The sequence below is a fragment of the Crocuta crocuta genome, unplaced genomic scaffold (assembly GCF_008692635.1).
Source record: "Crocuta crocuta isolate KB4526 unplaced genomic scaffold, BGI_CrCroc_1.0 scaffold26, whole genome shotgun sequence".
Classification (NCBI taxonomy): Eukaryota; Metazoa; Chordata; class Mammalia; order Carnivora; family Hyaenidae; genus Crocuta; species Crocuta crocuta.
Genome location: NW_027532249.1, coordinates 2,678,349 through 2,701,438, shown reverse-complemented (window position 1 = coordinate 2,701,438; position 23,090 = coordinate 2,678,349). Strand labels below are relative to the sequence as shown.

The window sequence follows — 23,090 nt, the reverse complement described above, 5'->3', positions numbered from 1 at the left end:
GTCATTTGTTAAGGCTCCAGGGACAAAAAATACTGTGAGGTGAAAACTATTAGTAAAGAAAATACCAGAATGGAAACAAGTTGCTTAAAAAGATGGGATATGTATCCAAGGTTCAACGTTACAATTCGGGAACCTTTATATTAAATTCTTGCAGGAAGTCCCAAAGCACCAAACTTGAGTTTGAACCAAACTTCAAGCTCTTTAAGGTCCTAGACAACTCATATTTTTGAGGAACTAAAAATGAAATCCCATGTTCCTAACCTGTTGAGATAGGTGGCCTTATACACTCTCATTGCTGTTTATGTTTTCTTCGAAAATTAACTGTTCAGGACAATGCTCAGGATTAAGCCATGGACATGAGGATGGTAAGTAATGACCTCAAATGGTAAGAGATCATTTAGAGCTTCCTTCCTCTCTTGCCATGACATGGAGGGTGAGGGTTGTGTACGGAGCAGCTGTGGCAACAGGGAGAAAACATCTTCACCTGAGAGTGTAGTCCTTCCCCAGAATCTACATAATTAAATAATGCCATATGCTTCCAGGAAACTCTGAGGAACAAATTCAGTTTTCACATGCCCTAGGTGACTCTTTTGGGCTGGTACAATCTTTGCTGAGCTGCACTGTCTTCTGCAAAACTGTGGCCCTGAAAGATCCCTATCTTCCCAGAAAATTGTAACCTATATCTCTATTTGATTGTGTGACATTAGAATCAAAGACTTATGATAATATGGCAGGGTGCCTGGGTGGCTCAGTCAGTTAAGTGTCTGACTTCGGCTCAGGACATGATCTCGAAGTTGATGGATTCAAGCCTCGCATCCAGCTCTGTGCTGACAGTGCAGAACCTGGAGCCTGCTTCGGATTCTGTATCTCCCTCTCTCTCTCCCCCTCCCCCGCTCATGGTGTGTGTGTGTGTGTGTGTGTGTGTGTGTGTGTGTGAAAAATAAAATAAATATTTTTTTAAAGGCAATAAAAAGCTTCTACATCCTGGAGGAACTTTGAGGAGAAAATAAAGATTCATGGGAAGAAAGGCATTTCGAAAATTAAAGGTATCATTAGCATTCGCCAACGATTACATTTCTTCTACAAGCATATAAATATGCTTTGCTGACTAAAAGGCGTTTCTCGATTATTGAATATGACTTTTTGAACAGATGGTGAGAGTTTATAATTAAATAAAGCATATTACCTTGCCAGAGTTAAATATCAAATACTAATTTTAGCCCCGGGTGTGGCAAGAAATGTCAAAAAGGTCATCAAAAATACTTTTTCTAATTATTGGTAAATCTCACTTACCTAGATCAGCACTAGGTTTGCAAGCTTTTTACCTTAGAGTGACTTCCTCTGCTGACAAGTGTGCCTATCAATCTCTCTCCTATGGGGCTCCTGAACTTGTAATAACTACCTGATTTTTCCTAGTGTTTGATTATCACTGAAGGCAGCCACTGACCCCATCCGTGCAGGCCCTCTTCCTGGTTGAGTGCTGGGAGGGGACAGGTTTTAGCGGAGTTACTTATTTCTGGCAGCAAGCCAGGATAAGAACAGCTGCTTGCTACCTCTAGATACTACTGGTTGGGAGCCATTCGCATACTGAAAGTCATCTGGAGCAGACTCAGAATGAAAAAGAAATGTAAACTCAGATTCAACAAAACGCACTATGGAAAATAAATCTGCCAGCTATAAATAGATAGATAAAGATTTTAAAATGGTTTTCATCACTAAATAAAAGAGTTTTGGAGTTATCTGCAACTCCAGTCCCTACTACAGCAGAAAACGGAACGCTTGGTATTTCATAAACCGTGTGTGATGAAATACTACTTCAACTTCTTTTGATGTACTCATTTTTTTCCCCTTAAATAAGGGTTCGGAGGGAATCCAAAAAGGCTAAATGGGATTGTCAGCTGGCGGCTACGCTCCTTTCATACAGCCCTTTGCCCCCTTGGTTGCTTAACAAGTGTTTTTTCCAGGAACTGAATGGAAAGGCTAAATCTGAAACAAAAGAGGAAAATCAGTATGAGCGTTCATTAGAAGAATGCTTGAAATTTCCCTGTGAGGGACCAGATTGAGAGATTTGCGATAAATCCATCGTGGTTTCAACACACAAGGGCAAGGAGAGAGAGATCTCATCTGTTGCTTGTAAACACTTTATATTTATCGATGAGAAGACAGCAGAGAGATGATCAAAGCAAATGCTGTCTTCACTCTATTCCCTTACTTGTTATTCTAATTACGAGATTGGAGATTCTATCGTTTTGAGCTGAGGTTCTTTATTTCCAAAGCGGAAGGGAAAATCTCGTGGGTCACCTTTTGGTATGCTCTCTCTTCTTCACTGGCTGTCAGCACAGCACAAAGCCCATCCTCTGAATCAGCCAGATTTCCTGAATGTTCTCAAAACACATCACCAACCCAGACACGAAATACCCACCGCCACCTCGAAAGTGTTTGCGTCTGCGCAGCTATTCTGAATCTACTCACATGGTGATCAAGATCGCTTTGTATTAACCAGCCATAAAAAATCTACTCACATGGTGATCAAGATTGCTTTGTATGAACCAGTTATGAGTTACCACGAATTGTTACAGAAAGCGTCATCAAATACTCCACATTTTCCTCTCTTTTTTGTTTTTGTTTTTTCACTCACAGGTTTTTGCTCATGGGAAATTCAAGGCTGAAACTCTACGTTAGTTCTTGGCCTCCGGCAGGAGCCCCACTGAGGTGGGGAATCACCTTGACCACAGCAAGAAGCTTGTGCTTCTTGCGCGCGCTCACCTGTAGATGGCGCTGTCTTCCTTGCTGGGAATGGACTTCAGGTCCGTGAGCTCCAGGAACCGATCGTGGAAGTAGTGGAGGTGTAAAATGCACACCAACAGAAAGGATGTTGGGATGAAGATGCGAGTGAATAGTTCTGCTACGGTAAACTGTTTTAAGCCGAGATCCTCGAGCCTGTAAAACAACAAAACGAAATGAAAAGAGCCTTTCTTAGGCAACGAGGGCACTTTTTGTTTTGTTTTTTTTCATTGTAAGTTACATCAGTCCTCACCGTCTCAGTTATACCATTGCTTGCATTCCCCTCTCTCCAATGCATTCTGCTTTGGTTTTGGTTTCCACCAATCCAACTGACCCGCTCTTACAGCGGGCAGGAACAACCTCAGTGTTGCCAGTACCGTGGCTGCTTCTCTTTGTTGACGTCAGCCTCTAATTCTTCTCGAAAACAATGCTGGCCTTGGTGCCACCACACTGTCCTGTTTTCCTCTTCGGTTGCTGTCTCCTCCTTCTTTATTGGACCTCCAGATGTGAAATAGCCCCAGGCCTCGGGGTTGAGTCTCTTCTCTAGCTTACATTTCCCTAGGTAATCTACACCTCCTGGGGATTTATACACCATTTTAACACCAATGACTCAAATGCGCATTTAGAGTTTGGGCTTCTCCTGTTGCCACTTGTGCCCAAATGTCTACCAGAAGGGTTTTTCTTTTCAGTTATTTCATATTTAGTGTTTTCCAAACGGTATTCTTGATTTCCCAATTTTGCTTAGCCATGCTGCTTTCTGCCCCCGGCCCCCCACTCAAGTCCTCCTGGGCATAACTGCCAGATTCTGAAATTAGGAAGTCTTCTTTCTTTCCTTGCCTTCGCATCTCATTCTTCCACATTTCCTTCAATCTAAACATCCCTTGAATGTGCTCACTTCTCTTATCCATCTCTACACTCCCTCTTCTCGACGAAGCCACCATCATTTCTTACAAGACCATTGCTGTTACTGGCTCACCCGCCTCGGGGTTTCTATGCTTGCCTTCTGACAGCATTTTTTCCCCCAGCCAGTCAAGAGTTATTTAAAGACTTGTAAAAACTTCCCCAAGAATAAGATGCCAACACCACTCTCTACAAGCCATGCACATCCTGGGTGCCCGCTGTATTCTCCCCTTCTGCTCCTTCTAGTCTCTCCCCTGCTCCCGGCAGACAAGTCTTCCTCTGGTTCCACATTCGTGCCAAACTCAGTCTTGCCTCAGGACCTTCACATTTGCTGCTGTCTTTGCCTGGGATGCTTTTTCGCATCTTGGCTCCCAACTCAGACACTTTTCTTAAGACAAGCCCTTTACGTGGAGTTTAAATGTCTCCTCCTCAGGGGAGCCTGCCCTGACCACTCCATGTATAGTTTATATCCCTCACTGTTTACTACCCTCAGTCTGTTGTTTGTTTATCTTCACACCCTTGCGAGTTAGCAATTAATTTATTTGCACATTAAGTAGGGCTTTTTTTCATCTCCTCTCCTCAAATATAAACTCTGCAGTGCTTAGCCTCCATCTGTCTTGCTTCCTGTGTGTGTCCCCAGGCAGGGACAGTGTCTGGCACACAGCAGGCACTTGATAAATATTTGTTGAATAAATGTTAAAGATACGTTAGCCTACCTACATGGCGATCCTTTCCTTTTAAGCTTTTCACTTAGCCACCTCAGTATATTCATTCAGCCCTCTGCCCGATTCTGGTAACTAATTTCAGAAATTTATAGCAGCAAATTAGAAAAAGGCAGGGTACATGTAAAGATCTATCACATGCACACGAAAAATGATTTCATCATCATTACTCCATTAGCACTTACGGAAACTTCTTTTTTTTTTTTTTAAGTTTATTCATTTAATTTGAGAGAGAGAGTGCAAGCAGGGGAGGGGCCGGCAGGGAGAGACAGAATCTCAAGCAGGCTCCACACTGTCAGCACAGAGCCGTCGTGACCAGGGCTCAAAGTCACAAACCATGAGATCATGACCTGAGCTGAAATCAAGAGGTGGAAACTTAAGTGACTGAGCCACCCTGGCACCCTCAAAATTTATTTTTCTATGGTGTCAAGTACTCCTTAGAATCTTAGCACCTGCTACTTAAGTGAGGAGAAGCTGCTGCTTTATATTATGAGCCTGTGAACCAAGTGAACCAAAAAACTGAACTTCATTGTTGAAAGCAGAAGGCATGACTGGTTAAGTACTAAGCAGGTGTTTCACATGAAACGGCCATTGAAACAAGTTATGTCATTAAAATGGCGCTGAAAAGTCACTTTTCAGTCAATATTCATTGAGTATGTACTACATGTGTCCAGATCAGGGCTTGGCAGAGAGACCATAAAATGACCTGCTCTCTAGGAACTTACAGACCCCGACGACACCATGTTTTACTAAAACCTTCCATAAAAATGTTTGAACCACATGCATGCAAGTCTTCGTCCTGTCCATGGTTTCCAAAGCTCATTTTACACTGAATTGCTTACTTTTCTTTTTTCAGTCCTGTCATATTTTGCCACAGGCCCGGGAAGTTTTCAAACTGATATGTGTATATAAAGATAAGCACCAGCATAGTGTAAATGACCACAGACATCCAAAAATATTTTAGGATTCGTCTCCACCATTCGTAGTGCACCTGTGAATCAGATGTTAAAAAACAAAGAAGAAAAAAGAATTCGTTATTAAATGAAAACAATTTACAAAAGCATCTCATTTATGCCAGTACCACAGGTAGTGATATTCCCAAATACTCAAAAACCAAATCGAATTCATTTGTTGTTTTGGAGGCTCTATTCCTCGTAGAGTTGGTTGGATCTGGTTTGGAATCTGGGTACTACTAGAGTTGCTAACTATGTCCTTGGGTGAGTTGCTGGACCACACTGAGCTGTAGTTTCTTCTTCCATAAGTGCCTATTTGGAGGGCTGTTAAGAGGGCAAAATCATAATATTTATAAGGCTCTTGGCATAATACCTAGTTTGTAGGAGGCATTCAAGCATGAGTATGAGAGATGTTGCCATCATGGTAGTTACCACTGAGAGAAAACTGCCAGTGTTGAAATTCCAGGTGATACTATATGAGTAAAAATGTGAAGCCAGTACAGAGAGGTGTACCACCTCTTTGCCATAAGCCTATGGATTTTCATCAGAGAACATCTACCTTGATTTTTTTTTAAGTAGGCTTCATGCCCACTGTAGAACCCAGTGCGGGGCTTGAACTCACTATTCTGAGATCAAGATCTTAGCTGAGATCAAGAGTCAGATGTTCAATCAAGTGAGCCACTCAAGGTGCCCCCCTGCCCTGAATTTCAAAGGTATTTCAAAATTTTATGAATTTTGGTTGAGCTATTTTAATCTCTATAGTTGAATTCTTCTTGCTTATTTCAGTTGCTTTATTTGTTTGCTTGGTTGCCTGCAAGATTGGTGTACTGTTGTATGTGGTTTTTTTTTTTTTTTTTTAGAGAGAGAGAGTGAGTGGGGAGAGAGGCAGAGGAAGAGAGAAAGAATCTTAAGCAGGTTCCATGCTTAGTGCAGAGCCTGATGTGGGACTCGATCTCATGACCCTGGGATCACGACCTGAGCTGAAATCAAGAGTTGGATGCTCAACTGACTCAGCTACCCAGATGCTCCTATTGCACTTGTTTTTATCACTGAGTTAAAATTTTTCTAGAAGTTAAGACCGAATTTGTGGAGAGGCTAGTTATTTTAGTAGAATCTTTTATACATTCTAAATAATAAGTTATTAAAACAGTTCATGCAGTATGCATATATATATATACACACACAGTTTCCTGATTCTAAAGTCTGAAGTATAAGTGAACTGAGAATCAATCAGTGTTTTACATTTTCCAGCCACTGTTTTAAAACTATCATTCAAAAATTAATTTAATTATACAGGTGTTTTGTTTTTTATCAAGAAGTTTTGAAAAACCCATGAACTTTTTTTTTCACTTTTTAAGAACCCCAAATTTTAAAATAATGAACAAGTTGAAGATAGTCATTTCCTATTTTAGGTCTTCTTAATATGTAATGTTTGATTCACATTGATCACTTTATATAATACAGGATTATATTAATTTAGAATCTTGCCAAAGGAAGCTCATGTATATTTCTGGGGCTGCTACAAGGATTGAAAAAAATAGAAGACAATCATTTACCTACCTGATACAAGGCCACACAGAACAGAAACAGCACCATGTAGATGATTTTGTACATCACAATTTTACCCTCGAAGCTGACGAAGAAGAACATTCCTCCACAGACGTAGATCCAGTACTTGATGAACATGGCCACCACCAAATTGCCTAGCACTTTCATGATGTCCTGGTCGTCATCTTCCTCCACTTCCTCTTCCTCTTCCTTCCTTCTCTCTTGCTTCTCTTCCTTTGCTTCCTCTTCCTCCTTCTCCTCCACCTCTCCTTCTGTTTGTAGATCTTGCTCATCACCTTTAAAATAGAAGATTTTGCTGTTACATTTAGCTGGTTCCCTGCCCAGAGCCACATTCTGACTGGGTGTCATATGTGGGATTTGGAAACATATAATGTTATGTGTTATTCTATGATTTAAATGATTTCAGACTGTTCTAGTAAACAAGGCAGCGTTTATGACTAATCATAATCAGTTTTCATAACCTTTGTGAAATATAATTTAAAAGAAAGAAACCTGGTAATATTTTATGCTAATCTGTTTATAACATCTAATTTCCTGTCCAACATCCCATGACAGATTTAAGAACTGCAAGAATCTAGGGGCACCTGGGTGGTTCAGTTGACTGAGTGTCCAACTTTGGCGCAGGTCATGATCTCGCAATTTGTGGGTTTGAGCCTGGGTTGGGCTTTGTGCTGACAATGCAGAGCCTGCTTCAGATTCTCTGGCTCCCTCTCTTTCTGCCCCTCCCTGACTTGTGCTCTCATTCTCTCAAAAATAATTTTTAAAAAAATTAAAAAAAAAAGAACTGCTTCAGATTCTCTGGCTCCCTCTCTCTCTGCCCCTCCTGACTTGGACTCTCATTCTCTCAAAAATAATTTTTTAAAAACATTAAAAAAAGAACTGCAAGATCTAGAAAAGTAACTATAGTGGTTCTCTCTCCCCAACTCTTGGTTTCCAATGGTTTCACTTTCTGCCATTTTAGTTATCTGAGGTCAACCACAGCCCAGAAGCAGATGATGGTCCTCCTGATGTATCATCACCAGGCCAATAATAGCCTAATGCCATGTCACATGCCTACGTCATTCACCTCTAGCTCATCACATAAGCTTTTTCCCATCTCACAATATCACAAGAAAGGTGAACATAATAAGATACTTTGAGAGAGAGAGACCACATTCACAGAACTTTTATTACCCTGTATTATTATAGTTGTAAATTCTTACTAGTCATTCACTACTTACTGTGCTCCATTTATAAGTTAAACTTTATCATAGGTATGTATGTGTGGGAAATGAAATATATAGGGTTCAGTACTATCCATAGTGTCAGCCATCCACTGGGGTGGAACACGTCCCCTATGAATAAAGGGTCCCCTGTCATCATAATAACACACACCCAAACTAGTATATCAGTTTCTAATTCTGATTGTTTCATGGCTCTAAACATGTGACCTTGGATAACTATTTAACTTCTCTGAACCTATTTCTTCTTCCCTTAAGTGGGAATCAGTTTTGTGAGGATCCAATGACAGCATGTTTTCTAAAGCTCCTTGTGGGCTCCCTAGTGCCACTAACTCTTACGCACTGCAATACCTGTTGTCTACTGCTCCGGGAAAATGTTTGGCTTTTATCTGATCTGAAGCATAAGGGCTTTCTGATGTGTTTTGGGTGTTCTTTCTCTGTAATTCTGCTGAGCATAAAAATCTCTAGTCACACTAATTTACCTTTTTCTTCATTTTCCTGACTTCCGATTTTGACCTCAGATAAAAGAGCTTCCTTTTCTTGAAGAGCTTTTTGCTCTGTGAGGTGCTGCCTCAGCAGTAGCCAAAAAGTAATGGTGAAAAGTATCTGAAAGTAGAGAATGAGCAAAATGAGAAGTAAGCCACCATTAGAAGTGTATATACATTTAAACATATGCAACAGTTTCTCCATTTTTCAGTGGGAATACAATAAATAAGCCTTTCTATCTGAGACAGAGTTGGGAGCCCATTTGATTTCACCTGAAAGTCACTGGCTTTTAAATCCCCTTTGCTGAAGACACGAGTGAGCATGTCGAGGGCCAGGAGTACATTCGGCAGTGTGCACAGGCCCAGGTGCACTGTCCAAACCACTTCCATCTGGGCCAGAAATCAGCTTTGGAAATTGGTCTCTCTGTAGGTACTAGTCCTCAATTTCCTGTCCTGACTGTGACATCAGCACAACTGTTAAGAGGAAGACATGTTTCTTCCATAATACTCCTCAACTCTGCAGTCTTCCTTGGTATGAAGAATTCCACAGATGGGAAAAAGTACACTGCATCCTGGAGAACAGAACCCTTTAACATCCCATTCATCTCCCAGAGCTGAAGGAAGAGTTGTTCTAAGTGTCCATGCTTGTATATTAATATGCGGTGGAGGGCTAGGAAAAAAATAGCTGATGCTTTCAGGAAGCTCTGTTCTTCAGAGAATATAGGACCTGGCCCATAATAGTTTCTTTTTTTGTCCTAGCTTTATTGAAACACAATTTACATGCCATACAATTCACCCACTTAGAATGTGCAACTGAGTGGTTTTAGTAAATTCATGGAGTTGTGCAACCATCACCGTGATCCATTGTAGGATATTTTCATCGCCCCAGAGGAAGTCCATGGCAGTCACCCCATTCTTCCCCACCTCATCCCTAGCCAACCACCAATTTACTTTCTGTCTCCATAGACTTCCTAATCTTAATCTTATATAAATGGAATTAATAACATGCATTCTTTTATAAGTGGCTTCTTTTATTTGGCATGATGTTTTCAAGGCATATTCATGTTGTAGCATGTATTGGGACCTCATTTCTCTTTATTACTAAATAATATTCCACTGTGTGGATAGACAACATTTTATTTCTCAGTTGATGGGCAGTTAAGTTGTTGAATGCTTTGGAGCTTTTAGGAATAACCCTTCTATATGCATTCCAGTGCAGGTTTTTGTGTAGACATAGGCTTTCGTTTCTCTCGGGTATAATACCTAGGAGTGGAATTGCTAGGTCTTATGGTAATTCTGTGTTTAACCTTTTGAGGAACTGAGAGACTGCTTTCCAAAGTGGCTGCAGCATTTTACATGCCCCCCCCCACCCCCAGCAGTGTACAGGGCTCCAGTTTCTCCACTTCCTTGTTAATATTTATTATTGTCTGCTTTTTTTTTTTTTTTTTTGATTCTAGCCATCCTGGTGAGTGTGACGTGGTATCTCATTGTGGTTTATAGTAGGATTTTAATAAATATTTGCCAAAGAAATGAAAACATAAATAGGCAAATGAATGGGTCCTTTTTACTTTGATTAACTGCCCACTTAACTATCCACAAATATCCACTTCTCATTTGCCTTCAGCATAAACCAGTCCCAGGAAGTCCTGGACAACATGTTTAGAGCCTGAGAAAGTTCAAGAACCAGTCAAGAACTATAGTCAAGAACACTTCTGTAAACATGGCATTAAACTTCTGGAAGTCACAAGCCATTGAAATGTAATTGCAATTTGGGAAAGAAATTTGTGTCTCAAATGCATATATGTAAGAGCTTAGGGATACTTGAGGGCAGATGGGACATTTTTCCAAGAAAAAGTGAGTTATAAGCCAGGCTTGGAAAGTTTGGTTGATGGATGTAGAAGACATTCTAGCAACTGATGGATGCTATGAAGTAGCTGAGTCTGGCTCACCCAGAGTGGTCAGACCTCTGAGGATCCAGGCCATATTCTTACTGTCTTTCAATTTCTATCACAGTGATCCATCAGTACTCTGCAAACACTGTGTTTAATAATGTGCTGTGACAAATATCACCATGATAGAGATTTTACGATCTGGGGTTGTGTTTTTATCCATGACAAAGTCTTGCTTTTTTTTNAAAAAAATTTTTTTTTTTTTTTTTTTTTTTTTTTTTTTTTTAGCTCCTGGGTACATTAAAATATAAATGCAGACCCCGCTTTCCCCAAAATAGATGTTCAAGGCTCATGGAGCAATTACACGAGACTGCTTTCACAGTCTTACCGCAAAGTCATCAACACAAACAGAATGTGTTTAGCGTCTGCCATTCTGTTCACAAAATAGAAGTTTGGGGCAATTTATAATCTTCTTAAGTGAAAACTATTAAAATGGGGCATGAAAATAATGAGTAGTGAAAGATCATGAGCTTTCTCACTACAAATGAAGGCACGTTATATAATCCACAGAAGGAAGAAAGTAAGTGTCCTATTTAAGTTTTACTGCTAACAGTGTTTTTAAGGCATAATTGAAGAAAAAATGTTTTTATTAATAATCGGTGATTGTCTGTAACAGCAATATGTTCAGCCTGCTTTGCAAAGTGAGATCAAAGAAAGCCCTTTAACCCTTTGATACATTTTATGCCGTATTTTCCTATTTCCCCCTCTAATTTGTACCACACTGTAATTGACATTAAAACATAACAGACTATATTTTTCCTTTCAGTGGAAAGCACTGTTATTTTAAATAAAATCTAAAAGTGTGGTGTAATATTTATTCACGTTTAAGTTATGGAGACTCTAAGCAATGTGAGTTACTTTTTAGAGCTTTTAGTGTATTCATTTTTGTAAAGCACTGAATATTTGGAGTCTGTGTTTGGAGTCTGCCCCTGGATAGGCTTATTATGATTACTGTGGATTTGTTTCAATGTTTTTGTTTTCTTATTTTCCTGTTCACCTACCTTCGAGGCAAGTTCTCCTGGCTCTTTCTTTTCTAAAAATCCTGGGACCTTTTTAATTTCAGGAAGTTCAAAACTCCATATATACTGTAATATCAGCAACAGATTTCCATAGACGACCATGAACGGAGAGCTGATCATGGCATATTTTCTTCTGTTGCGAATCATCCAAAGGGTGCATGACCAAATCAACAACACAAAAGTCAACCAGCTGTGATAGGTGATGCTCCAGGCCTCGAGGGAGAAAGGAAGAGGAAACATAACATGGTCACTACAGTGTATAGTCCCCCCGCTCTGGTAAGTTAAAAGTTATCTAAAAGGAAAAAGTCAAGAATATTTAAACTAAGGAGAAGAGAGAGAGGTGAAATCATGGAGAGATATCCCAACCTGGGGCATAGGGAGGGAACTGAAGAGAAAGATTGATCTTACTGAGAAGAACATTATTTTTTAACTTCCTGCAGAGAACAGAGCCAAGGGCAAGTGGAGGGGGTTGGGTTCTTCCTTCGAAATCTTTTTCACTTTAGGTACAAAGATACAAAGATACACCCTATTATGCAGTATTAAAAGTGACTGCAAGGGCTCTTTCCCTTCTCTTTCCAAACTAGCTTGGAAGTTATTTAAGTTATTTAAGAGGGCCAAGGAAATGTGGCCATAGAAATGGAAGCTGTGGGGATCACCAGGGTAAGCACGTAAGCTGGGCCTCAGAGATCACTCTTGGACTATCCAAGAAGATATACATGATAGGATTTAGAAACTTTACACAAGAAAGGTGCTTCTTCGGCTTCTGCACACTCCACACAATAAAACCAAATTCATATAAAGGCCAGCCTCAGCTTCTGTCCTATAAGGGGTAGGACTAAGGAGCCATCAGACCCACTGGATGAATGATACATCTTCCATTCACACTAAACTTGCAAAGAATCAGAAATGTATCTCAAAGGGAGCTACCAAAATAATACTTAAATCAAGCTCAAGAATATTATTAACTTTAGGATATTTATCCTTTCTTACCATGATCTCTGATACCAAATTTTTGTGAAAAGACCTTCAAAAACATTTTCTAGACATATTTGAGGTTAATTGAAATCAACTGTATTCCCGATATCACAAATTACCAAGAGTTGGTTGGAAAGTCCAAAATGTTTTATAAGCCTGTTTTGCTTTTGGAAAATAGATAGATAAGTATTAGGACAAATGAAATCAACATGGAACAAACAAATAAATACTTCCTCTCAGTAATTTGCAAATTTGTCCTATAGGACAGCTAGCTTTTTAAGTGGTGAATTTATTTAAAATTTATTTAAACTTGTTGGTTGAAACGTATGATAAACATAAACTGGAGATTAAATTTGCTTATATTAAAATTCGGTGAGTGACTGATAACTATTAACAAGTCTGAATTATTTTCAAGAAAATATTATTTCTTGGAAATACTGTTTATCAAAGGTTAGGTAACAGTGAATGCACTTGCATTAAGTAGTGTATGTAATGCGTTTATCCCAGCATGAAATGCAGATGTGACTGTCACTCATTTGGGTGTGATCCAGGAAAATAATCTCCACAGATATTACAAGTCCAGCAAATCTGTTCCCCTGCACTCTATTCTTGGGAAGGTGAGGGTGGAAGAGGAAGAAAAACAAGTTATGAGGAATTTTTTAAAACCTCTTTCCTGTTTAGTGCTTAAGTGACATATGCCTTTCAGTTGTGGTAGTTGGGATACTTCTGCACTATGTTTGGTTTCCAGACTGTTTGACAGCTGAGTATATTTCGACTTTATATTTTTGAATAAATACAAGTATCACTGTAACAAATTTGGCTCCTCAGGACTACTCTTTCTGTCTGGGATTAACAATCTGCCACATGGGGCACTTCCATGGAAGGCAGGCACTTTTAAAACATTAATATTATGGCTCCATGAAAACAATGAATATGGCACCAGACAGGGCCATGGCTTTGATAAATGATCAGCTCTCTTATGTTGTTTTTACAATAGATTTTTTTCTACTAAGTAGCAAAATGTGTATTCAAGGTTTTTTGGGTTTCTTTTTAACCTCTATTGCTTTACGAAAAATAAATAAGTAAATAAATAAAAAACACCAAACTGGCTTGTTTTTAGGAAGAGAGAAGAAAGGAATATACTCTTTTAAGTTTGGAATCCAAATTGTAAATTGCATTTACATTTAATAGTTTAAAATTAGATTTTTGCTACAGTTTAAATTAGAGGATGATGTAGAAAATGTCAAAAAGCACCCAAGAGCACAGAATTAATATTAAAGAATAGAGTTTGCAATCACCTAATGAGCTATCTTTAATTTCATTTTTTTATAAAAAATTTTGTTAATGTTGATTTATTTTTTAAAGATAGAAAGAGAGAGAGAGAGANAGAATAGAGTTTGCAATCACCTAATGAGCTATCTTTAATTTCATTTTTTTATAAAAAATTTTGTTAATGTTGATTTATTTTTTAAAGATAGAGAGAGAGAGAGCGAGCAGGAGGGGGCAGAGAGAGACAGAGACAAAGAATCTGAAGCAGGCTCCAGGCTCTTAGCTGACAGCACAGAGCCCGATACAGGCTCAAACTCACAGACTGCGAGGTTGGATACCCAACTGACTGAGCCACCCAGGCACCCCTGGAACCATCTTTAATTTCAAGGAGCTTTCTTTTTGCCACCCCTCTCTCAGATGTACAGTTGTTCATATGAGAAACTGAAGTTGATTGAACACACAGGTTGGTTCATTTGGAAGACATCTTGAGGGGATGCCTGGAGAAACCATGTTCAGGCATTTTCCCCCCCAGAGATATAGAATATTTTCATTTTATTATCATCAAAGGTGTCCATGGGGTCTCACCATCGACCACAAAATGTGGAAGAGTCTTATGTTAGGTAAGTGTTAGGCGTCTCAAAAAGTAAATCAGATTTCCCATAGAGGCTTGTTTTTAGGAAGGAAACAAATTAGACTTTCTTGTATCCCCTCTTTCTAGGCCAAAGGATTATTATTAACATTTTTATTATTTATTATTTTTTGAAGCTGTAATGCTGGGGATGGAAGACATACCTAGAAATGAGTACAAACATGCATCAACAGAGCACTCAAAATTGGAAAAGCTCTTAGGAACTCTGGCTGCTTGATGTTCATATTGGTAAAAATTTATTGCAGCTAAGATGGAAGAGTTTCACTGAAATTTAACATAAGATGTGATTGTAACTCTCTCCTCTGAAGGAAGTAAAAAGCAGTTTATAGTTAATCTTGGAGGCCTTTAATATCACATAGAAAAACTACCCAATAGATCTTTTTAAGCTGGCAAAATAGGTAAAGGTCTCATTTGATAGGCTAATTTGAGAGAAATGTATTAATATTTAAAAGGAGGTTAAGTAGAACAGAACCTGATTTTTTTAATGGTTATTTATTTATTTGAGAGAGAGAGAGAGCATGTGAGCAGGCGGGGGAGCGACAGAAAGAGAGGGGGACTGAGGATCCAAAGCAGGCTCTTCTCTGACAGCAGAGAGACTGATGTGGGACTTAAACTCACAAACTGTGAGATCATGACCTGAGCCAAAGTCAGACTGAGACACCCAGGTGCCCCAAAACCTGATTTTTGAAATCTGTAGTATAAAGATCCCAGGAAAAATAAATAACCAACCATTCCCTGCCAAGACATTGGAAAGATTAGATATTTGTGCCAGCCACAAGGGGACGATGAGGCATTTCTCTAGCATGTCACTGTCCCTTCTCATACATACCATCATGGCAATAAGGGCACAGATGTAACTTTGTTTCATAATAAACTGGAACACAGAGACCATGGCGTGAACTTTAACACTTCGTTTCTCCTCATGGCTCCTTTCCTCCTCAAAGTCTTCCTTCTCCTCCTCTTCTTCCTCTTTCTTTTCTAGATGGAGAAAAATTTATATAACTATTCACGCTAATATGTGAATTCTAGATGAGGGTCCCAAGCACTGCAGCACATATATGGTTTTAGCAGAGACTTTTATTTAAGACTTGAGAGATCCTTTCCAACTAACAAAGCCCTTCAAATTCAAACAGATTCAGTGAGTGCTGCCTGGCCAGTGTAAAGGAACCCAGTACTCAGAAATCCCAGAAAGAAAATTTCAATTTGAGAGGAATGGAACTCAGCCTCAAAGATGGTCCCCAGTGATCTCTACCTCCTGATTTTCATGCCCTTGTGTAGTCCTCGTCCCTTGAGTGTGGGTGGGACCTTTGATGAGCTTCTAAAAAATAGGAGGAATGGAATATCACTTCCAGGAGTAAGTTTGAAAAGACTTTGCCTTGGGCACTTTCTCTCATTTTCTCACTCATTCCGAGAGAAGTCAGCTGCCACATGGTACACTGCCATAAGAAGAGGCCCAGGTGACAGGGACCTTGACAGTCAGCAAGAACTTGAGGTCAGTCAATAACTACATGGGTAGATATGAAAGTAGAGTCTCCTCAGGTAAGCCTTCAGATGAGACCACAGCCCAAGATAGCAGCTTATCTACAACATTATCAGAGACCTTGAGTCCGAGAAGCCCAGCCTAGTCACTCCTGATTCCTGCCCCACAGAAACTATGACAGTAAATATTTTAAGCCACTAGGTTTGGGAATAATATGTTATTCAGTAATAGATAATTAATACAAGCATTATCTGGAGTATGGATATCATGAAGATGCAGAAAACCAGCCAACCAACCAACCAATGGACCAACCAACCAACCACATTGCCAGTGTAATTTCAGTGGCCCACAGTTTCCTAGGTCATGCTGAGGCAGAAAAGTCATATTAAGGATGAAAAATGCTGTTAAAAGCAGGAGAAAGTGCAGAGGGCTGAGGAGAAGAGGACCAAAAAAATAGGAAAGTACAGGCATAGCAGTGAAAGAAGGATTTCTCCTTAAGCTCCTCCTCCACTTGTCAGGAAAACTAATTTGAATTAAAAGATGAAGTAATGGGTGCCACATTTATATAAAACATCCCTTCTGTTCTCTTTTTTTAAATTAAATGGGCTACATATATCTGGGTCACATCAGGTAGTTGCTCTATACCATGACAAGGAAACAGAAACCACTGAGGAACCAGTGACCAGGCGCACCACCTTGCACCAGCTCCAGAAGTGAGCCTCTAAGTGAGGGGCTGATATTTCCTCATGCAGAAGCCCGCTGCCTTCCACCTCTCCACTGCTGGGGCTGAGGCTTATAAGGGAAAGTCTACAGATTGCAGACAGTGCAGAAGATACTGAATCTGATGGATTTTACAGATACTGGCGTTACCTCTATGATTATAACACTGTCTGCATATAGAGATTCAAATTCAAAAATAACTGTCCAGCTTTTATTTTACCTTTGAAAGTTCAACATGACGTGAGTATGTGTGAGTGTGCCTGGTCAGCAGCCAAAATTCTGTTCATCTCTTTTTATGTTAGCGATGTGTGAAGAGAAGTATATCTGGCTATGACCTGAGCATCCCAGCCTTTAGAAGTCACAAATGCTGGTTCTTGGCCTGCTCTGTGTCATTCTGATGCCAAAGCACTGAAGACCACACTGCAGAAAGTACTGGATTTTCTTGAGAGATTCAGTAAGTGAAAACCTTGGTTTAAGCCCGACTTGCAAACTAAAACACACGCAAATAGGAAGCAGAAATGGGTAATTAACTCATAGATCCTGGGGCTCCATGGAGATGGCGCGTGCCATCTAGGGCTGGGAGTATGTGTGGGCTAATGGGTTAGGGAACTGAATGTGGTCTGACCTTGCTGAGGAAGGCTGGATAGCGCGACTACCCCTTTGTATTGCTAAATAGATGCCAGGTCAGAGGCAACTTCGGGGCATACTGACAACTATGCAGAACAGTACAGTAGAGTAAGCCTGATGAAGAATTATGAAAAAAAATACATTAAGCTTAATGTACCAGTTGCAGGCCAGATAGTTGCTTGCCATTTACTTAAGGTAGGATCAGGTGGAACAACTCTAGGTTTAGTTCCATATAAATAGAGAGAAAAATGCAGTACAGTTTTGTAGCCACTTTTTCGCCGCCTGTGTGTACTCTGCCTTTTCCTCCCTCAACAGTAAACTTAGCTAATTCTGTCATTATGACCTGGTGATAGACATGGTCCCTGACAGGGCAGTGACAACAGTCAATGGTTGCCTTGCAGGAGCAAGGGGCTAGTGTTGCCAGATATTCACATTCTTCAAGGGATTCCAGAAATTTCCATATCTCAGAACTGCAGCTTTTAAAATGTGGGTTACTTTTTTTTTTTCTTTTTAGAAAATGCTGCATAAGCCAAACAAAACAAAACAAAACATAACTCAAGTCAAAGCCACCAATTTGTCATCTCTAGCAATAGCCTGTTTTCCTTCAACATAATAAGCTGAGAGAAATGTGAAAAAAGGCCTAGCACAAGTTTGGGACCTCTCCTTTTCTTTTTAATAGACAAAAAAATTCTTTCTGAAAACAGGTATCCATTAACCAGCAAAACTGTTGACCTGATTACCATATCAAATTATAGAAAAACTCAAAACAACATACACACATAGGCTTAACACTATAAATTGATGTGTTTAAAATAATTGTTTACCTTTTATTTTTCAGAGATTGTCCCAATTCTACCATTTATTTTGTATACAAGGATAAAATGCACAGAGCAATATGCTAAGGTAAAATAGAGAACTTCAGGAAATGAGCTTAATGATACTGAGCATGGAAGACAACGCCTGTGTTAAAAAGGAAAAAGAGCCAAAGCAATACACAATAAACAAAATACAGAGGGATGCTGAGCATATGCATGAGAGGAGATCCAAGCTGAGGTGTGATGTGCACCCCTTACCTGAGGAGTCATCTGAGGGCTCCCACCGGTACTGCGGCGTGGAGTACAGGTCGGCTTTGGCGGGGCCGTTCTCTATGGGGAGACTGGGGTGGATGGTGTGGTAGTCTACAGGGTTGCCATTCACGGTCACCAGCAGGCCCTGCCGGGGGAGCACGGGGCAAAGGCACAGCTGTGACAGCGGTTCTGGTTTTCAATGTGGACATACCGCCTCCTTCCCTTATGCTAGGAAGGCATAACTCAACAGTGAAGAACTAAATGGAAGCTGAACGATTATGTCACGTATCTGCTTTAGCAAGGTGAATTGCATACATTCATTCCTCTGTCCAAATCCACTTTCCGCAGAGTGGTCCCAGTAAAAATTTAATGTGATCTTGTTGCACTTCTGCTAAACACCATGCAAGACACCCTCTGTCCTCAGTATCAAGTGTCAACCCTGGAAAAAGGCTGGCTGAGCCTTGCTGATCTGGTGTGATCACTTCTCCAGCCTCTGTTCTGATGGCCTCTCCTCCCAGCCTTCCCACCAGTTACTGGAACTCCAGATCTTTCCTAGGCCCCAGCCAGAGCACCCCTGCCCACACCCAGTGCATCTGTGCATAGGACTCACGTCATCTCATGAGCTGGCAACCCCTCTTGAGATCTTTGCTGTGCTTTGTAATTTCTGTGTTGAAGCATTTTGTACACTAAGTGCAATTTTTTGCCTCTCCCCCCTCCCCATCTCTTTGGCTTTACAATATAAATATACGTGTGTGTGTGTGTGTGTGTCTGTGTGTGTGAGTGTGTGTGAGAGACAGAGAGACCACAAACATGCAAGACTTCCTATTCAAACTACATAATAGGTCTATGTGCAGAGCAAAATGCTTTTACAAACCCTCCAATATGGCTTTTTAAAAGTTTAAATATATTTTGTATGACTATACGCAAGCTCATTACTCTACGCAAGCTATACACAAGCTCATGAGTTAGGGTTTTAACAGCAATAAACCAGATATAATTTCTACAAAAAATTTATTCAAAAAGTTATGGAAATTTTATAGATCATTAAAATATACCCAAAGGAGCTAACCATTTATATCACTTTTACATCACTTACACGAGCATAAATGATAATTCTAAGAATATACTAACATCAGATGGTTTGTAGTCATCTTGGGTCATGGATAAAAGCTGCAAAAAGTAATGCAGGACAGCAATGTTAATAGGTAAGCAAAAAGCATCATAATGTTTATATATATCTATAAAGTTTTACTATACACATATCCATTCCTTCAACTAGCTGGATGCTAGTATGTTAAAATTGCCATGCAACATATAAAGGGAGAAATTATTGAACTGGATGTTGCTTCTATTATAACTGTTTTCCAGCTTCTGATGTCAACACTTAGTTGTGGGAGCAAAAAAACCAGTCATAAACCATGTGACTACAAAAGTTGATCATGTTTTTCAATTATTTTGTTCTAATAGAAGATGCTGCTTCATTTAATACTCCTAAGACCCCTTGAGACATCTGCAAAATTCTGAAAATAGTTACTTACCAAGAAATAGAAGTTTCATAATAAGGCAAAATTGATTTGTAATGTGTGAGTTGAGATTATTTTAAGATTTGCATATTGTTGACCAAAGATAATTATTACATGACTGTGTTTTAAATTTTTTTTTAGAGTTTATTTATTTCTGAGAGACAGCAGAAAGAGAGGGAGACACAGAAGCAGAAGCGGGCTTCAGGCTCTGAGCTGTCAGCACAGAGTCTGGTACGGGGCTCAAACTCACAAGCTGTGAGATCATGACCTGAGCTAAAGTTGGATGGTCAACCAAATGAGTCACCCAGATACCCTAATGACTGTGCTTTTAAACTATATTAGTGCCAGGTGGTTTGCACCCTCCTTTAATAATACGCATTGGCTGTTCTGTGTGCTCTGAGATGCTCCAACTATTTTGGATCAGGACTCATTTATAATTATGAAAACCACTGAGAGTCCCAAAGAGTTTTAATGATATGGCTCTTATCCATCAATATCAACTATGGTAGAAATTTAAATTGAGGCATTTAAAAATAGTTATTAGTTTGTTCAATTTTTCTTACAATTTAACATTCTGATACAAATCATTTTATTCAAACAGCTGTATTTTAAAAAAACAAATAGTGAAAAAAAGTGGTATTATTTTATACTTTTGTATATCTTTTTAATATCTGGCCTAAAAGAAGACAGCTGGATTCTCATATCGGTTCATGTGCTCAAGCTGTTGGGAGATGTTATTCTGGCTGAAGTATATGAGGAAAATCTGGCTTCACCAAGCTATAGCAGTTGGAAAAGGAAAGAGTATTTCAAAAGTCTAGCCAGGCAATTGTGGGCAGTTTCTTTGTTTTCTTTTATTTTTAATACTACACCAAACTCAACAAGTGGGAGTCACCTGAAGTTTTGTTGCAACATCGAATCTGAAATTCTATCAATGAGCTTTTCACATTCTGTTATGTTGAAGTCCAATGATGTGTACCACATGTTGGTGATTTGCTCCAGTAAGTTATACAGTCTACCAAATACTGACACATTTCATTACACAATACTTAAAAAGCACATTTGCTAATATAATACCACTGCTGATCTCATCAGAGAGGTCCTCAGTATTGGGAAGTTTTCAAGCTCTGAAGAGTGGACAAAAGTTTTCTCATATTCTAATTTCCACTCAGAAGTTCAAATTTTACCACTGACAACACATGCTGTCTGTTGTTTGCCTTGAAGTGATAGGCTCATGTCTCTTCTTTTCCAGTAATCTGCCAAATACCCATCCCTGAATCACCATGATTTGTCCCCTAGCGGCTCTGTCAAGGGAATCTGGTGTGCGGTGGGCAACAGCTAGTTCAGCCCACACTTCCTACAACCGGCCAAGTGCTTTTCATCAAGATGGTCATCATCATTCGTTTGGAGGTGGTACTTCGTGCGACTTCCCTTTTTGCCACATGAGATATTAAAAAGATGTGAGCTCCAATGTGGAGATTTAAGAAAACTGATAACTCTGCTTCATCAAGGATATTCAGAAGCGTAACTGGCCTTCCTGCTTTGATTTTTGCAAGAGCATGGCGGGAAGGGCAGGACTGCGGCTGTGGGGCTTTGTGCCACTGCCTTGGTCTGTGCTTTTGTATCATCAGAACAAAGATCTGCACAGGGAGAAAATGCATGTAGTTTAAATATTATTACAAAAATAGTTTTGAGCTTGTGGATCCCTGTGAGGGTCTCAGGAATCCCTGGTGGTCCACAGACCTCAATTTGAAAAGCTCCTGAGCTATCCTCTATTGGATCTGTCCTTTAGTAAAAGGGGAAGGATAATCTGACATATGATGTGATGAGAGAGAAAAAAGGTCCTTGGAAATCCTCAGACATCTTAGGGAATCACACGTGCTCCACACGACTGTCTGCTCTCTTAGGCAGCTCATTCATTGTTTAGCCCTCTCTCCTGACATGGCATGACATGACAGCCATGCTTAGAGTAAGACCATGTGCCTTAGAGAAACTTGCCTGCCACTAAATAAATCAGAGAATCTACTCCTCAATTCTCTAACATGCTAGGAAGTAAATACTTTGTATTTGTCATTACCACACTGCAAATGGGCAATTTTTAACAAGTCAATATGGCTCTGAGTTGAGTTCAAAATGGTCAACAAATAATCAAAAGGTTATATGAACTACCCATTGTGACTCACTTTTCCTTGTCAATCCATACTGTTGCCTCAGAGTAGTAAGAGATTCTTAATCATATTCATGTAGACTGCTTTGTTCTTCTCTAAGGGGTTACTTGAGTTATTACTGTGGCTGGCTACCCAATCCAGTGAAATTATTTTCTGCAATGCATTTCAACACTGAGACTTTCCTGGCCAGGGGCTAACAGATTGCTTCGCTATCTTTCATTAGTTTTAAATACAAAGTTATTTTTTAAAATTAAGAACAATCTTTCTTTTTAGGATTAAGAGGTAGAAAGTGCTGCAATATAAAATGGTGTCCTCACAGGGTATGATGGAACCATGTATTTCCTTCGGAAGCACTGGGTTCTCCTCTCAGAATAGAGCTCTCTGCTACCCAGACATCAAAATCAAACTATTTCTATAAACTATGAGCAATCTGACTTTGCGCGCGATACATGACTCATGTCCAGCGACGTAACACAAAAGTAGCAAAATAAGTTAGGAAAATGGAAATTGATTTCTTGTGGCTTACTTTCCTCTCATCAGTCGGGTACTGGGCGGCATACCACAGGCTTCGCCTCCTCTCGGCCGTTATTTGGATGGGGCTACAAGCCAGGGCTCTGTCCTCTTCTTTGGTCTTGTCATCCTGCACCTAAGACACATAATAACCCACAGGACCAGCTCCGCTTCCCAGAGCAGTTCCCTCTGTGGTGTGGGTGACCCAGAGAAAGCTTTTCATCTTTGCCTCGATACAATCCATTTTTTAAATTAATGTATGTAACATATGGGATTTTATCAGGTGCTTTAAGCATGACACCAATGCCACCCTGTAAATGCTAAGCACATCAATATTAAATGTTCCTGATCCCTCCCAAGCCCCATAAATTACAGAGATATGCTCTAATGTTAAATATCCACAGCTTCTCACTGTGGATTCCAAACTGTACTAGAAGACAGCTAGGTATATGGTTTTTAAAGGAAGAATTTCCAAAAAAGTGCTCAGTTAACTGTGTAACCCAG

General features: G+C 39.8%; 1 protein-coding gene across 1 annotated transcript in view; it reads right to left on the bottom strand.

Annotated features, from left to right (window-relative positions):
• PIEZO2 (piezo type mechanosensitive ion channel component 2) overlaps positions 1 to 23,090 on the bottom strand; it is a 446,101-nt gene that overhangs the window by 102,360 nt on the left and 320,651 nt on the right. The window contains exons 9-17 of the mRNA XM_077778264.1: positions 22,603 to 22,722; positions 19,520 to 19,558; positions 18,395 to 18,533; positions 15,324 to 15,472; positions 11,584 to 11,814; positions 8,631 to 8,754; positions 6,920 to 7,203; positions 5,249 to 5,397; positions 2,767 to 2,940 (exon numbers count right to left, since the gene is read on the bottom strand). Of these exons, the coding sequence (XP_077634390.1) occupies positions 2,767 to 2,940; positions 5,249 to 5,397; positions 6,920 to 7,203; positions 8,631 to 8,754; positions 11,584 to 11,814; positions 15,324 to 15,472; positions 18,395 to 18,533; positions 19,520 to 19,558; positions 22,603 to 22,722 (1,409 nt within the window). The remainder of the gene's footprint in view (positions 1 to 2,766; positions 2,941 to 5,248; positions 5,398 to 6,919; positions 7,204 to 8,630; positions 8,755 to 11,583; positions 11,815 to 15,323; positions 15,473 to 18,394; positions 18,534 to 19,519; positions 19,559 to 22,602; positions 22,723 to 23,090) is intronic.